This window comes from Carassius auratus, chromosome 1 (assembly GCF_003368295.1).
Source record: "Carassius auratus strain Wakin chromosome 1, ASM336829v1, whole genome shotgun sequence".
Classification (NCBI taxonomy): Eukaryota; Metazoa; Chordata; class Actinopteri; order Cypriniformes; family Cyprinidae; genus Carassius; species Carassius auratus.
In genome coordinates this window covers 26789624-26807157 of record NC_039243.1, presented here as the reverse complement: position 1 = coordinate 26807157, position 17534 = coordinate 26789624, and the positions used below count along the sequence as shown (strand labels likewise).

The 17534-nt window shown below is 33.6% G+C and overlaps 2 protein-coding genes across 2 annotated transcripts; both read right to left on the bottom strand.

Moving 5' to 3' along the window:
• Nucleotides 1-3611: 3611 nt before the first annotated feature.
• On the bottom strand, nt 3612-8116 carry LOC113107642 (uncharacterized). The gene is made up of 6 exons (XM_026270330.1): nt 8018-8116; nt 5403-5502; nt 4883-5266; nt 4619-4768; nt 4314-4357; nt 3612-3725 (listed from the first exon to the last, which is right to left on the bottom strand). The coding sequence occupies exons 1-6, from the start codon at nt 8114-8116 to the stop codon at nt 3612-3614; spliced, it is 891 nt and encodes a 296-aa protein (XP_026126115.1).
• Nucleotides 8117-13656: 5540 nt separating this feature from the next.
• Nucleotides 13657-17019, bottom strand: LOC113107567 (uncharacterized). The gene is made up of 5 exons (XM_026270212.1): nt 16989-17019; nt 15139-15522; nt 14480-14635; nt 14205-14245; nt 13657-13916 (listed from the first exon to the last, which is right to left on the bottom strand). Exons 1-5 carry the CDS (start codon nt 17017-17019, stop codon nt 13791-13793), a joined length of 738 nt encoding a protein of 245 aa, XP_026125997.1. The 3' UTR covers nt 13657-13790.
• Between the last annotated feature and the right edge of the window lie 515 nt (nt 17020-17534).

Sequence of the window (17534 nt, the reverse complement as noted above, 5' to 3'; positions counted from 1 at the left end):
AACGTAAGCCTATGTCACTTACTATAAAGATCCATTGTAGCTGCTGTGTGTCACATGACAAGCACAAGCAATACAAAATTATTAAACTATTAAACATGATGAAACATTCATTTGAGTTTTAATGTGTATAGCTTACTTAAAGATTGCAATGTTACATTACATGGTGTAAAATGACTTAAAGAATAATACTGAAAGTAGGTCAACATGAATTTTTTTAAGTGTGCCCTCTAAAAGTGCAAGTGGCCCCTGCCTGCCCCCTCCCCCCTCCCCCCTGTGGTCTATAACCGCCATCCTTTCTGAACACTGCCCTACCATCACAGTTCCCCAGCACAATGAGGACTGTAACTCTGTAACATCTCAGTGACTAATAAATGTGAGGGTCTTCAGAGCAGATGTCAGCTCTTATTTGATTGACACAAAGTGTGGGGTATCATTGTGTATTGTAGTTATGTAACTAGCATGTATATTGGTCTCTAAATATGTAAATTATTTACTTGTGATTGAACAAGAATAAACTTGCTTAAGATGTGTTAAGCTCTGGGTTCTGAAGAGGTGTCAAAACCACCAATCATTCCATTACAGCAGTGCACTCTATGCAGGCCCTAGTTTACACACAAATAATAATGCATATACATATTTGCAAGGTTGTGGTTTCCTATACTTCTTACCAGCCCTCTTTGGTGAGAAGAAAACTTACCTTATTGTCAGAAGCATATCTATCAATAATGATGATGATAATAATAATAGCCTAAGATGCTATTATTGTGATGTGAAGGGCATTTAGTTTTGTAAATCATTTTGTAACTGATTTTTATCACTTAATTAGAAGCACCAGAATTAAATTATGCCATATGTTAACCAGGACTACTGGCAGACATTTAGAAGTTGCGATTAAAGTATTGAAAATCTAAATATTTATTTAAAGCACACTTGCAGTTTTCATACCCACTTGAAGGCTTGGGCCAAAAACAGTAAATATGTCATGCAAGTAGACATGTGTGGGTATTGGGACCAACTACTAATCTCAATATTTCTGCCCCCATGTGGCCCATTAGATATGAAGTAAAAAAGCTTTTAGGCCAGGGGCTTTAAAGGGGCCAGCAATTTTAAGGGCTGTCTCTTAATCGCAAAATCCTTCCAGTGCACTGGAACGTTTGCTCCCATATAAATCCCACAATGCACCTCAAAAACTATGGAGCATCGGCACTCACTATGCTCCCTTACTGGGAATAATGTCACATTTCTGACAAACCACATCAGCCAACTCTATAAATATAAAGACATATGATAGAAGAATTGAAAAGACAGGCCTTTTTTTTAGTATATTTCAACAAAAAAAAACACGTAGCTAGACAGGAATTTAACAAATCTAATTAAGATTTATAATTAATATTCGGCTATAATGTTACATGTTCGGCTATAAGAACATGTAACAGAATGATGTGTTGAATGATAATACAAAACAATATAAAAATTGGATCGGTCTGTCGTTTATTCAGTGATGTTCTACTATGTGGTCCGTTGAAGTTGAACGTAATCATGTCACTGGAATTTGAGTGATCACTGTCCCAATGTGCAGTGAGTCAGGAAACTTACCAGTGACCAAATCTGTGTACACGATATACTGATTAATTTGCTCGGGAGCTAGGGTGCTGATTGAGATGCACCTAAAGGCATCCAGCGATTGCTGTAGCTAAGCTGAATAACAAGCATAAACCATGAATAATAAAACGTGAATACAATAAACGATTGCAACAACATTTGTGTGTCTTCTCCAGGTAATAAATAAAGTATATGAATGATACAGTGCTAAGTGACATGGTATTTATTACAGTAGCTACAGAAGTAACAAAATATATTATCTGCCTTATTCTGTAATAAAAATGGAAAATTTAAAGACATAAAAAAAATCAATTTGACAAATATAATTTTTATAACTGATTCAATGTTATTATTATTATTATTATTATTACATTTGATATATGTGACCCCCCCCCCCCCTTCTGAAATGATTGATACTCCCCTGTCCTGAAGCTTTACTGAATATAAAACAGCAAATCAAATTTGATGGTTTTGTGATCATATAGGTTTTGTGGCTCCATATGAATTTTGATATGTGGGAAAGGGGCCGAAATGGTTCTTTTGATGCTGATGTTGTTTTAAGCTATTGATATGACTGCTTAAGCATATTTTGTATTTCTAAAAGTACTATACATTTCTGTATTTCTTCATGTAGATTTCTTTATTCTTTAAAAAATTTAATAAATATAATTATTTCAATGAATTATTGTTTGATTAGTCCTGTTGTTCAGGGTTCCTGCTATGAGAAACAAAGAGATTACAAACTGCAAATCGCACACTGAGATCTTCATTAAGTTGCTGTCACTAACTTTTTGAGCCCTGTCTCATGAAAATGCAATAGCCTGATTTTCGGTTTCTATTTCGGATGCTATTTATAAATTGACTTTGGTGTGCATATGATATGCAGTTTTGGTGTAGTACATACAGTATAATACACACCTATCCCCATACCCCTAATCCTAACCATTGCTTATCATATACACACCAAAGTCAATTTCTGCGTATAAATAGTGTCAAATAGAAATAGAAACTCATGGTACAGAAATGCATATTCATGAGATTGAGTTGAACTTTGTCTCATATTTGAAGAAGTTTGCTTTATTGATTCTGTTATGTTTATTACTGTGAAGCTGCCTTTAAACAATCTGAATTGTAGTGTTATATAAATAAAGGTGACTTGCCTTTGCTAATAAACACCTAGTTATTATATGAAGTCTTCTCTCAGTCAAAAAATATAATTATTGTTATTTTATAATGAAAAAAAAATGTCAAATCAGAAAATGCGCAGATAACATTTAATAACAAAACTAAAACTGAAAACCTTTTTCTATTTTGCTCATATTTTATTTCAACTTTCAGCATTTTTAAAAGTGATTTACCTTTTGTGAATATGTTTTGCATTATGGGTAATTACATATGTAAATGTGCAATTCTATGAAGATGAAGATGATAATTCTATGTGTTTCAAGTTTGTTTCATGTTTGTGCGTGCATACTAAATGTGACCCTGGACCACAAAACCAGTCTTAAGACAATGGGGTATATTTTTTAGCAATAACCAAAAAAAAACATTGTATTGGTCAAAAATATAGATTTTTCTTTTGTCAAAATCATTAGGATGTTAAGATCATGTTCCATGAAGATATTTAGTAAATTTCCTACTGTAAAAATATATCAAAACTTAATTTTTTATAAGAAATATGCATTGCTAAAACTTCATTTGGATATCTTTAAAGGTGATTTTCCCAGTACTTTTTTTTTTTTTTTTTTGCACCCTCAGATTCCAGATTTTCAAATAGTTGTATCTCAGCCCAAATAATGTCTGTTCCTAATAAACCATACAACAGTGGAAAGCTTATTAATTTTATTTCAGATGCTTTATAAATATCAATTTAGAAAAATTAACACTTAAGACTGGTTTTGTAGTTTAAAAGCATGCTTGAGAAAAACATGAATTTGCTAAGTACAAAAAGAGTGATCAATAGTAGGCAATAATTTTGCAGTAGTATGTAGAAGTTTGAGCAGGCAGGATCACATCTTGGCATAGGGATAGGCAGAGGTCAATAGTCTATAAGAGACTTCAGTGTGAAGGCAGATCTTTCCAGTCTTACTCATCTCACACTGATGATTCTCCATAGGATCCCACTGAAATGAATAGGAAATGCATGACAACCTTAGTAAAATATATTTAAAATACATTTATTTCATACTAAGTATAGTTCAAATCTATGAACATATTTACTGACATATCGCTCGAGACTTATTGATATACAAATTCTAATTACATTCTATTTGGAGTAATACTTCTGCACAATGCATACTCAATATTAAGCCTAAAATGTTTTTTTTTTTAATTTCACTATTATAAGGACTGTATGATTTCTGAATAATATCTGTCTTTAAATCCAAGATATTTAAAGTGTACCTTAAGAATAGTTGCAATAGTTCCACTTTAACTCAATCAAATATACTTCATTATATCTTTATTTGGACTTCAGTTCTACTTTCGCACAATTAAAATGCATCAAGCATAACATTTTGCAGATTTTGTGTATACCAGTTTACTATACCAAAAGTACAATTGCAGGGTATTTTTATTTAGTGCATAAATATGTAAATGTATCTGTAGTATACTTAGCTGGAAATAAATGTATTTCAATTACATTTTAGCATATTTATTTTTCACTAGGGAAAGTTTGAAAATTTACAGAAAACAAATAATAATATAGATACCTTATTAACATCCGCTGTGAGCATCTCTGCACTCCAATCAGAACCTAAATATGAATAGATGCAAGTAAATTGAGAAAATAATGCAGGTCTGAACAAAGGTACTTCAGCACACATTAATATATATATATATACATAAAAATGTCAGTGCAATCTAAATACATAAATATTGCTCTATAATTGTAATACAGCTTCCCTTAAATTCATATTTCTTATACTTACTTATTTTTAGGTTGCCATTTTTTAAGTGCAAAAAAAAAACAATGTAGGAAAAAAGATGTCAAAGAAATGAAGAGTGAATGGTTTACCTGTAGTTTGAGCCCGACAGAAGCAGAACACACAGACGGAGGACAGGAGTGAAGAGAGGAGAACACACACCGGACACACACTGAACAGCAGCGTCCAGCAGAGCACACAGTCAGGAGGAGCGGAGGGTTCAGAACAGGAAGTCACTTGTTCTAGATTAACACAAATGTATCAATGAATGTTAATAAACATATTTTTGTTCTATTCATCTTGATTTTTCACAGAGGAAGTTAAAGTTTTTTAGAATTACAGAACTGTTTTCTTACCTTCTAGAGAGAGACGAGTTGTTCGGTTTCCATAATAGTACACTTCTGATGAGGAGATGATGCCTTTGTCATCTTTGTTTACCCTTCTCTCTAGTTCTGCACAGTAGTACAGTCCCAGATCAGAGTCACTGATGTTGGAAATATGTAGATCATTAGAATTACTGTAGCGGTTGTAGATAGAGCTGAAACGCTGAAATATCTTCAGTTCCCATTGCCTAAAATCTATTATGAGAGAGGGTTGATTTTCATGAGAGCAGTTTCTTATCCATAAAATGCCTAGACCAGAAGTTAGAGAGCGATCACAGTAGAGAGTGATGTTGTCTCCTGGTCTGACTTTCATCTCAACTTCTTCTCCATAGATTCTTGTCTGATGTAAGAGTAAAACTGTAAAAGAACAAAACAACTTTAACACTTCAAGTTGTACAATATATTCAAAAATATTTCTACAAAATATTCACAGTGGTGACACTGTTATTAAAAAAGCTCTTAAAAACGACTGAATTTTTCTTTTTTTTCTTACACATAAGCACAATGAGAGCAACTCTTGACCTCTCCATCTCAGTGAGTGATTGTGAATAACTGACACTGGTGAGGGTCTCAATGCAGACGTAAGCTTTCATCTGATTGGTAAACATCACTGGAAAGTTTTACCTAAAATGGCCTGCATCATGAGGGGCTGGCAGTAAACTGATTTACTGTTTGTATGTAAGAAGTATGAGAAGTTTTACGCAGTCACCTTAAAAACTTTTTTGCTCAAGATTACTTTAAATTATCTTCAACAATATATTTATTTCAGACATGCAGATGTCCTTATTTGAGACATTTTATGCTTTACATTTCACGTGCAATTGTCCAGTTCATGCCTGTCATGAATGTCTAATATTCTTAATCAAAGTTTACATGCAAAATTAATGAGGTTCTTTGTTTTATTGTAATAGGTTCAGTTCAACATCGAAACATCAAGGAACAGGAAACCCACAAGTTTTTCATTCAGACCGCTCACATTTCATTTGCAACACATCATGAGACTCTCTCTTCCAATCTCTTAGTTGATCATTGGTCACAAAGCACACGTTTCCATTACCTTTGTGTGGTTTTGAGTGTAGGTTATAGTGCATATATTTGAAGGAAAGAAGTACTTGCTCAAACAATTTCTGCTAATGCTCTATGGTTAAACTGACACTGACAGATGCCCATCAAGATTAAATTAGCTATGTTAAATTATGAGACAGAAACATATGAGACAGTCTTTTGTGTAACACGGTGTAATTTAACTAAATATAAGTGAAGATCAATAAATCATGTCCAACTACAAAATATAAGTGCAATGTTAAAGTCACAATCTGCACAGGGACACAAAGTTTGAGGATCCAAATTCAATATATTTCAGGGGTAATCCAAAGCCATAGCCCATAAACAGGCATAAGGTCATAAACAAGGTAGTCAGTCCAAACAATTAGGAAAGAAAACTTAAGACAATAAGGACGATCAGGAAATCAGGCAAAGATATTAACTACAACAAAGGGACAAAGGGGGGGGGGTGATAGATACAGTGAGACTGAGACTGGGGTGAGACTAATTGGGTGATAGATACAGGTGTTTGCAATAGATGCTGATCCGTGCAAAGGATCACGGTATATGTAGTCCAGGGTAGAATGGCAAGAGTCAGGGGTGAAGTGCCCTCTGGTGGAGTTCATGGGCACTCCAGCTGGAGATCGTAACAGTTAGCAAGACTTACTGGTCCTTATGGATCAAATAGATTTATAGGAGTGCATAAAGAACTGTTTTTTTTTTTTTTTAATTAAAGGAGAGCAAAGAGCCGTGAATATGGCCAATTCTTGTTATGATAAATCTTGTGCTGGACAGAAAATTATAGTAAAGGCTGAAACCATAGCAAATTTTTCCCTTTTTTAGAATACCTCCTCAAGAATAAATTACAGCCTACATTAAATTTACTCAGTGACCATTAGTTAATTAGTTGATAAACCTGTGGGTCTAAAATCCTAGTCCAGTGATTATATTTGCCTGAGGTTTGCAAATATTTGAAAATGATTAAAAATAATATTAAAATCTGAACATGTGGTGTAAATTGTTAAATATGTCTGTGAGATCCTAATAAAGATGTCTCTTCTCTTAACACGTCTTCAAACAAACAGGAAGCACAACATATACAATAAAGCAGATGTTGTTCAATCGTTCAGCACTGTGTGCTGTCCACTGTGCTGTAATTGATACATACTCATCCATCAAAGGGTATTTATGAAGTCTGCAGTTGCAAATCAAGCCTTTGCAGACATTGCATTCGCCACAAAAGCATTTCCAGACACAAACCAACCTCTGTCCTCTCTACATCTCTCTCATATGCACACAATCAGTGAACTGAATGGAAACATTTGTGGTAAAGATGGTTATCTTTTTACATGAGAATGAGACAAGACCTATCTTTGAGTGTAAACAAAGACATTTGGAAATAGGGTTTAAAAGAAAACCTTTTTTTTTTAATTTACGTCTACTTGATTTCAAATTTATTTTAAATGTACTTAAGAATCAATTATGCACCAGTGCGAATGATAACAAAAAAAGGAAAATAAGGAATGTATCTTACTACTTATGAGCAACTAAAATGAGCAGGAATGTAGTTTTTATTTTATTTTATTTTTTGGAGACAGCACTCAAAATTTTTACTCAGGTTTTGCAGCCATGCATACTTTACTGCTTATAAAAAAGCATTATATATGAAAAATACGCATTATATACCTAATGAAAGCATTATATGATCATCACAGACACACATTTTAAAGGGGTCATATGATGCAGTTAAAACATTTTCTCTTTCTTTGGAGTGTTACAAGTTGTCCGTGCATAGATAATATCCCTTGAGTTGCAAAGACTAAAGTCTCAAACCCAAAGAGATATTCTTTATTTATTCACAGAGATATAACTTTTGTTCTCGCTGTAGTATTGTTGCTGCTGCCGCCATGTTTGAAGACGCTGTTTGATTTGTTGTGAAAGCGAAACTACTTTGTTTGGCCTTCTAAAAGAGGATATCCTCTTTTTCATGCCTAGAGCTGATCTGTGCTGGTCGCTGAGAAAATACATTAACTTCATGCTTTGGATCTCCGGATCAGCTCTCACCGTGGACAAAGTGGAGTCCAGCCTGGGATCATCAAATGTGTTTGAGCAAGCTCCTTTGTCAAATCCACCTACCACGCCAAACACAAGTCCTCCAGACATTCATCACTCTTGCCCGCCGTGTGTGATGCTGTGTGTTGCGATGTGAAAGCGAGACTATTGTTTGGCCTTCCAAAAGAGGACACAGTTAGACATCAGTGGTTAAGTTGTATTTACAACACTATTCCAGAAATATTCAACCCAAATATTCAGATGTGTGCAGTTCTTTTTTTTTTTTGGAGGGCTGTTTCCTGGACCAACAGCCTACAATGCGTCTGTGTTCAAAGCATGTTTTTATAAACTTTGCAAGGACAATCTGGTGGTTCTGACTCACAGCCTTCATTTTGTAGATTTAAAGAATTTGCCACTGATTCTTCAAACACGGGTTTTAAGCAGTGTTGTGCAGGCTTGTTTGTCGTTTATTTGATCACAAATGCAGACATGGTTTTATGTTTATGTGGCACAATACACAACGTAATGCATAAAAACACTGTGTAAGCCATCATAATCAGTAAATATGGCCCTTACTGGGTGAAACAAATGCCTCATTTGTAATGGGTTTTATTGGTTTTGTCTAGTCATGCTGAGAGACGGCATCACAGTATGGTAAGAGGGCGTAACATTTCCATCAAACACATGAAGTATTCAGCCAGTCACAACACACTAGATAGCTGGCCAATCAGCGTACACCTCACTTTTCAGAATGATGAACTTTGCAACAACAGAAGCAGAACAAACAGACAGAGGAAAGAAGTGAAGAGAGGAGAACACACACCAGACACACACTGAACAGCAGCGTCCAGCAGAGCACACAGTGAGGTGCAGAGGGATCAGAACAGGAAGTCAGAGAATCAGAAACAGAATTAGCTTTATTCACCGGGTGCTCGCAAACACACAAGGAATTTGTTGCAGGGTTTTTTTGTGTGTGTTTTTTAATTTAATTTTTTTATTTCTTTTTTTTGCTCCTAGCACATTCATGAATACATGCATACATACTGTACACATCTGTCATAAAACAGAATGAAAAAAAGAAACAAATAGTAAGACTTAGCAATAAATAATGTGTCTGAATCTGGAACAGTAGATTCACTGTAAAAAAAATTGCCGTTAAATAACAGTAATTTTCTGGCAGCAGGGGCGCCAGTAAAGTACTGTTAATTTACAGCTCTTAACCATTAATTTACCACTCTTATTTTTTAACAGTATTTTACCGTAAATTCTACCATGGAAATTAACTCCACTCCCACTGCTTCAAACAGTTCAAGTTTTTAAAACTAGCATTCCTACGATGTTAGCACTATGAACTTATTTCATTTGAGTCCACTGAGAAGGAATATTTCTTAATATAACGATGCAAACACTTAATGTGCAATAATAAAGTAACTAAATACATGACTTTTACTCAAATCAATGCAGCTCATTGTCAGCTATACCACACATGTATATGCTGAAGTACTTAACGCAGAGATCATCACTGTATCAGCGACTCCACATTTACTGCCTTTACATAAAGCAGCAGAAAATCAGAATTTGTGGCTCATCATTGACTGAAGCAAAGGCTCTACTCTCCAGCACAATGGTGAACAACAAAACTACATTAAACTAAACTATCTCTCTTGTGCAAACACACATTAATACAGTCAAGTTCAGTATTTACTCTCATTATCAGTGTATGACTTTGCCTAGTTTTTTTTCTATGGATGTTCACAAATATTTTAGTTAAATTAACTTTTTTTTCATTTGGTAAATCTGACGTTTACATTTTACAGTATATTACTGTTTTTCCTTGACTTGACGGCAACAAACTGTAGAAAAACACTTTTTTTGCTGGCAACCATTAATTCACGGCAAGAAACAGTTGAAAAACAGTTATTTACTGGCAGCAGGGGCGCCAGTAAATAACTGTTTTTCTACAGTTTGTTTCCTGTAAATTAATTACAGTTTATTACTGTTAAATTATGTTTCATGCTGTTTTTTCTTCATCTTAAATCTTTAACACTTTAAACCCCACAAGAAAATCCTCAGTTTTAAATGAACACTTATAATGTGTGCACACTACAGAGTGTTAGAGTAACACTGAATCAGTGAAGTTAATGAGATAATTCAGTGATTAATTGATGATTGAGCATTAGTATAAACACCTGCAGAATCACTGAAGGAAAGAGAAACACAAGATCTACAAATGACTTCAGCCACAGCCTTAGATGAAATCAACTGAATAAAAGAATACATCAAATCTCTCAAGATCTGATTAAACAACTACTAAAACAGCTTCACCAGATTCACATTACTAACCAGACTGACTTTATTTCTGTCAGATGTCTACAGAAGAACTTATGGAGAGTTAAATAGGTTTAGGTGTTTTTTTCACTACCATGATGGAGATCAGTGTTTACTTTAGTTGGGCTCTTGAACATGACTTTTCAACAACTAAGGTTTTTTTTAACATGCTGTAACAATGCGTCTTTGGGACTTGTTATAGCAAAACAAAAGTACACAGAAGAAAAAAAAATCTGATATTGTTGTTTATATATTGACAAGAACAAACACTATTATTTCTGATCTAATCCCGTGTCTCTTCTCTTATTGAATATTGATATTACAGCATAAGAATGAACACTTCTGAGCCATAAGTTATAAAAGACTGTTAAGAAAATTTCACTCATAATAAAAAAAAAAACCTTTGCTGAAATTTAGACAGAAACATCAAGAATCAGCGTATGAATCACAACAATGGTGACAATCCACAAAATGAACAGATCAGTTCTGAACATCACAACACATGCTACTAAAACTTAAAACAAATGCAAAATTATAAGCACATAAGAATTCAAGAAAATAAGTGAACAATTCAGGGGCATAATTTATTCATGCCCCAATGCATGCTGGGAGTCATGGATGAGTTTTATCCTGTGCTGGTACCCAGCATGCATTGCATCATAAACCTTTTGATTGTCACCATTGTTGAGATTAATATGCTGATTGTTGATGTCTCTCTTTCAGTGTTGTGAGGACTGCTGCCCAAAATATTTAAAGCTCAAAATTTCATTAAATCCATATCCAGATAATCACATTACCGTTCAATCTTATAAAATTGAAGAAACAAACAAAAGAAAAGTGTTATTCACTCATATATTTCAACACCAAATTATGAATTGACTATTATAGCAACAAGTCAGTCTAGTAGATCGTGCTTGACAGAAACCGTCATAGTCACTTGACCATGAAGATTAATATTGCTGTAACAGATGTATCATAAAGATACAAATATAACAATGAAACAAAAGTTGAAGTACAAAAGTCAAGGGTCAGGAGCCCAACTAAAGCAAACACTGATCTCCACAATGGTGACGTCAGACGAAACAGTAACATTATCATCTAAATCTCTGTAATTCTCAATAAGATTTTTTGATCTCTGATCTCTGATCTGATAGAAATAAAGTCAGTCTGGTAAGTAATGAGTGAAGTTGATAAAGCTGTTTGTTGATTGTTTAAATCTTCAGTTGATTTCATCTAAAGCTGTGGCTGAAGTCCGTTGTATTTCTTGTGTTTGTCTTGTTTCTTTTTTCTTCAGTGATTCTACTCGTTAACAGCAGCTGTTGATCATTGTCTGAATTCACTAATTAGTTTTCATTCTCTCTGTCAGGTGGACTATATTAGTAAACTCATGTGGAATAGTGAATGAGGGTGTAGGGTGTGATTTGAAACACAGCCGCTGAGTGTCGACTTTGAACGTTGTTAATTTACGATATATAGCAGCAGGCTACCTTCTCGAAAACGATGAATATTACACAGAATGCACTGTTTTACTGAAAAACAGTATGTTACTGTCGAAATTTGGCCGTTTTTTTACAGCGATTTTTAACAGTGTTGATTTCTGTACAGATTTTTGCAATTTTACTCTATTTAGAACTGTTTAAATAAGGAGATATGCATATGTATTTACATACTACTTGAGAAAGGCAATAATTTAAGATGTAGAATGATTTAAGGAAATTAGTTACGTAACACAGGTAATGAGTCATACTGCATGTTACCTGTTTAAGCTGGAAATGGCATGGGGGGGGGGGGAATTATGACTAGATGTTCTAGTGCACAGATTAGCGTCTGCCTGAGGGGAGAAGAGCAAACAGGTTGTGTCTGGGGTTAGAGGGGTCTTTGATGATATTACCTGCCCATTTCATAACTCCGTTGTCCGTTGCGGACTTCTTAAATCTGATTTGTTGACTGACTCAAACCAGAAAGTTATAGCAGAGCACAGAACCAACTGAACAATAGTTGAGTAAACCTGTGTCATCTGTGCCTATGGCAGGTTGAAATTTTCACAATGGAGTCTTTATCAGTGTCTCACTTCAGATCCTGAGAGATGGTTGTGCCCAGGAAGCTGAATGACTCCACATGACATTCAAAATACTCTCCATGATGGTGAGTGGAGTGAGAGTGAAGGGGGGGGTCTCCTGAAGTCCACAATCATCTCCACAACTTTGACATACACGTCATCAAACTGAAGCATGAACATCTTGTAGATTATTGCTCACCAAACAAAAAAAATTCCCTTCAGCCTTTGTTTGCGTTCGTGTGTCGGTTATTATTATGTATTTGCTCGAAGGCATCTAGCTCACATTAATTCATGCTCTAGGGAAGTTTCCTTATGGCTATCAAAATAAGGTTTGAGTTAATTTTAAGATTAATCTCTTAAATATTTTTTTTTTGTTAAGAACTGTTTTGTTTTTTTTGTTTTTTTTAAGTCTGGCATACGGTAGTTCTGCAGTTTATCATTTAAACAGTTTTAATATTTGGCATTTTTCAATTATTCAACAAATATGTGTTTTAAATACACATATTATATTTGACTGTTTTCACTTGTACGCAGTGCTTGATCTGTGCAAATTTCTTTACTGATTCAGCTGAGCAAAAAAAAATTCGTATGGTTATGGACTCAGAGGTTTAAGTGTCATTTAATACCATCTGTGGTCTGGGTTTTTTTTTTCTATTTTCTTTTTCTTTCTTTCTTTCTTTTCTTTTTGTAGTAGTAGTATCTGAATAATTTCCTGATTATCTGATTGAGGAAGTATATACAGTACACTTACATTTATTAACACCTTGCAGTTAACTTTTTTCAACATGCTTCTTTCTGTTTTTGTCTGTTTTCACACTTTCATGCACATGTCCAGCATGCAGCCACACCAGATTAAACACAAACACTTGATGTTCATGATGTTCACTGTTGCATGCTCAAGTGGAAATATTTGGGGTGTGTACTCTCACCTTCATTTTCTTGAACAGTACAACCTGAGTCATCAGTACAAAGAAAAAAAAAACATTGCTGAGGCTAAATGCAAACATATTAAATTAACCACTGCCTAGTAACCATTTGTTAGGTGAATCAAGTTGAAAAAACAACAATGCTGTTCATTATATCACACTAATACATTTACACTGTAACGTTAATGTTAATTTTAAAAAATCAAATTAAGTCAAATGTAAGAACACTTCTTATTTTTATTTAAGCATAAACATTCTGATAATTCATTAAATAGTATGTTCTTTGTCTAGGACATAACTTGTGATACATAAAACATCAACAAAACCATCAATACACTAATAAAAATAAAGGTTTCTGTTTGGGGGAATAAAACCAAATTGGATGCCATAGGAGAAAATGCCACAAAGAATATAATTTGTCTCATTATTCTTAAAACCATCCGGTGCAAATTACTACTGAACAACATTTCTTTTATGTTCTGTTGGCTCGGACCTCAGAATAAACACTGAAGTCTGAACGCTGAACTGTTTTTTTCTTCAGCTTTTTCCGCCGTATGGAAGGCATGTCCAATGAAGCATAACATAATTCACCACCACCCTGGAAAACATGCATTTTTTAAATATATTAATATTTTTTTTAATCTGTTTTCTTCTTTGTAAATATAAATAATAGTGTATTTAAAACACATATTATATTATATTATATTATATTATATTATATTATATTATATTATATTATATTATATTATATTATATTATATTATATTATATTATATTATATTATATTATATTATATATCATGTATTAGGTAATATATTATATAGATATAATTTATATAACTTTAAACTATCAAGCAAGTGTACATTTCAAGTGTAAAATACAATACCTCAACATATCTGTTCTCAGTTTGTGTTTCAGCGACAGAATCTAAAGGAAAATAAAATAACGTAAGAGTCAACTTGGTTCAGAACAAATTAAGTGAGATTTAAAATTGTACTTCATAAGCTCAATTGACTGATCAAAGGCATTATATAAAGTTTTCATTACTCTGACTGTGATGTTTTTCCATTTTTATGTGATACATGAAAGCAAATCTAGAGCTATAATAATATCTGGCACATTATAGCTGTAATGTAATTGAGTTCAGGAGTGAAAGATCACCTGTAGTTTTCCTCTGACAGGTGCAGTACACACAGATGGAGAAGAGGAGAACACACACTGGACACACACTGAACAGCAGCGTCCAGCAGAGCACACAGTCTGATGCAGGAGGTGTGGAGGAGGTGTTGAACCGCTCAGAACCAGGACACACTGGCTCTACATCAAACATAAGCCATTTTTAAACAGTCTCACAATTCATTTAAGATACATGTTTTATTTTATATATTTAATTAATATATACATTTTATTTTAACATCCTATTACAATAAAAAATGTTGTTAAAGAATTAATTCACAATGATCCATTTAATTAATAGCAATGTATATACTACTTGATCTATGAATCAAATAGACTCTTTATTATTTGCTGATGTAGTTATCATTAATGAATGGTTTTAACTCAGGATTATCTGTGCATTAGTTAAGAATTAATTCATGCACATTAGTGCACCCATAATGTAATGTTATGCCATAACATTTTTATACCTAATAGATGCAGTTTCCTGCAGTTCTAAGTTTGACTGCAGGATTGTGTCAGCATAAGTACGGTATATGTGCAAGACTTTTCATTAACTATATTAAAAATATTATGAAAATAAAAGAAAGAAGTTCTTTAACAAAAAACTAATCAACATGAACAACAGTGAAAATTTTTCTCACCCAAGACAGATAGACGAGTTGTCAAGTTTCCATACACGTACTCAGATTTTTTATTTATGATGCCGTTTACATCTTCACTTATTTTATTTTCTGTTTTCGCACAGTAGTATATTCCCTCATCAGAGACACTGACGTTTGTAATGTGTAGATCATAGGAGTTACTGGAGCTGTTGAGCACGAAACTAAAACGTGGAAATGTCTCCTGGAACAGGTTTTCAGTCTCTATTAACAGAGATGGTTGATGCTCATGTGAGCAGTTTCTCAACCAAACAATCAGTGATCCTAATGGTATGACACAGTCACAGTAGAGAGTGATGCTGTCTCCTGCTTTAACTCTGACCACTTCTGCTCCAAAGACTCTCTGCTGTTCACAGAACAAAACACCTGCAAAAGAAGATACAAGTTCAAATACATGAAAGAGGACTATCAATCGAATCAATACAATGGCATAAAATGTAAAAATTAAAAACACAAATAGGGACATACACACAAGTATGATGAATGTAACTCTTGCTCGCTCCATCTCAGTGACAGATCAGGATGAGGACCTTTAGTGTGAATGGTCTGGTTCATAGTGGTGGGAGGGGAGGTTTTTTTTTTTTTTTTTAAACAAGTAAAAAGCTCTTTTAGGTTTTCTCCACCAATTAAATAACTTCTTTGGCAACTTCATTTTGAATTACGACACATTTCAATGTAACAGAAAGTTAAATAGTTTGTATAGGTTTCAATATGTTAAAGTGCTCATTTTTTTAAATACAACTGTGTAAAACTTTAAAAGAGGCAGAGAAGCCATACATTCAAACATGATCTTTTTTTTATTTTATTATTTATTATATATTTATTTATTAAATTTTTTGACAATATTATTATGTTTAATGTGACGATGGAGATGACCTAAAGTGCTGATCGTCATTATGGGTTTCCTGTATTGCATATTCCAGCTACATGGCTATTTTTTCATTGGTTTCTAAACCTCCAAGAATTAATGTACCTGTGTTTTGTTTATTTGTATAATAAGGCATTTACTTGAAGATGTTTATTGTTGTTAGAAACTTATTTTTGTTTCTGGCTGTAACCACAAAGTGTTCCATTCACTTACTAGTGTGCGTAATCATAAGCTTGTGGTTTTCTGTTTTAGCTTATCTAAATTGTGTTTCAGCTCCCAGAAATGGTAGAAGAACTCACTCCACTTCAGAGAAATCCAGCCTTAAATTCTTTGCAGCAGTAGACTGAATTATGAGTGAAGAAAATATGTAAATAGAATTAAAGAGTTTCAGCACCAGAGACAGTGAACAGCATGATGACAGCCATAATTAAACATGCTGCTATGTTCAATGTATTTGAGGAAAATTACACGGTTCTGCAGAAACAAACATTGTCATGTCTTTATATTAATGAGATTGCAATCCTTATTGTTCTTAATATAATCTTTTATGTTTTTCATTGTATGTCAGTTTAATTTAGCAATATGTAATGTGTGTATGATAATATATAAAATTATTATAATTATTAATATATAATAATTAGATTATCATGGATTTTGAATGCTCCAATAAAAATTATATTTATTTTATATATTTACTCAATTTAAAATACATAATTTTAATTAATTAAAAAATAAATCAATATAAAAAAAAATGTGAACTTGTCAAAAAAAAAAAGACCTGTAAAATAAACTAATTTATGTACAGATTGTTAAAATGACCAAAAAAGAAGTAAATATTTGCAAGAGGACAATCACAAAGACCACTGGAAACATTTGTGGTTTAAACGTTACCTTAGAAAAAAAAGAGAAGGCTGGACTCTGTGAATAGCTAACACTGAATTCACACAAGAAAACCACTTCTTACATCCTGTTGCATCAAAAAGCCCCTGTTGCATCTTGTAATGCAGCATGCAATGTTTACGATATATACCTATATCAGTCTGCTCAAGCAAATGCTGTCTCTGCCCTGCCATTGAAGACCAGGCCAGGATGGTAAATCCTAACTAACCAGCGGACCGATATTGATCCGCATATGATATGTTGTTATATGATCATTCTGAAATGTCCAAGCAAAGTCTGTCATCAAAGTATTTCTGTATAATTGCCTGATGAAATGGTTTGTGGGTAAGGCTCTCTGCTGAAACAAAACACATGCAAAAGAAAATACAAGTTAAAATACATGAAAGAGGACTGAAAATCTAATCAATACAATACATAAAATATCTAATTTAAAAACACAAATATGGCCGTACACACATGTATGATGACTGTAACTCCTGCTCGTTCCATCTCAGTGACTGATAAAGGTGAGGGTCTTCAGTGCGGATGTCCGCTCTTATTTGATTAGCTGTGGTGGGACATATTTCTGCTAAAGATTTTTGATAAACTTAAGGGATGGAATTTTTTGGAA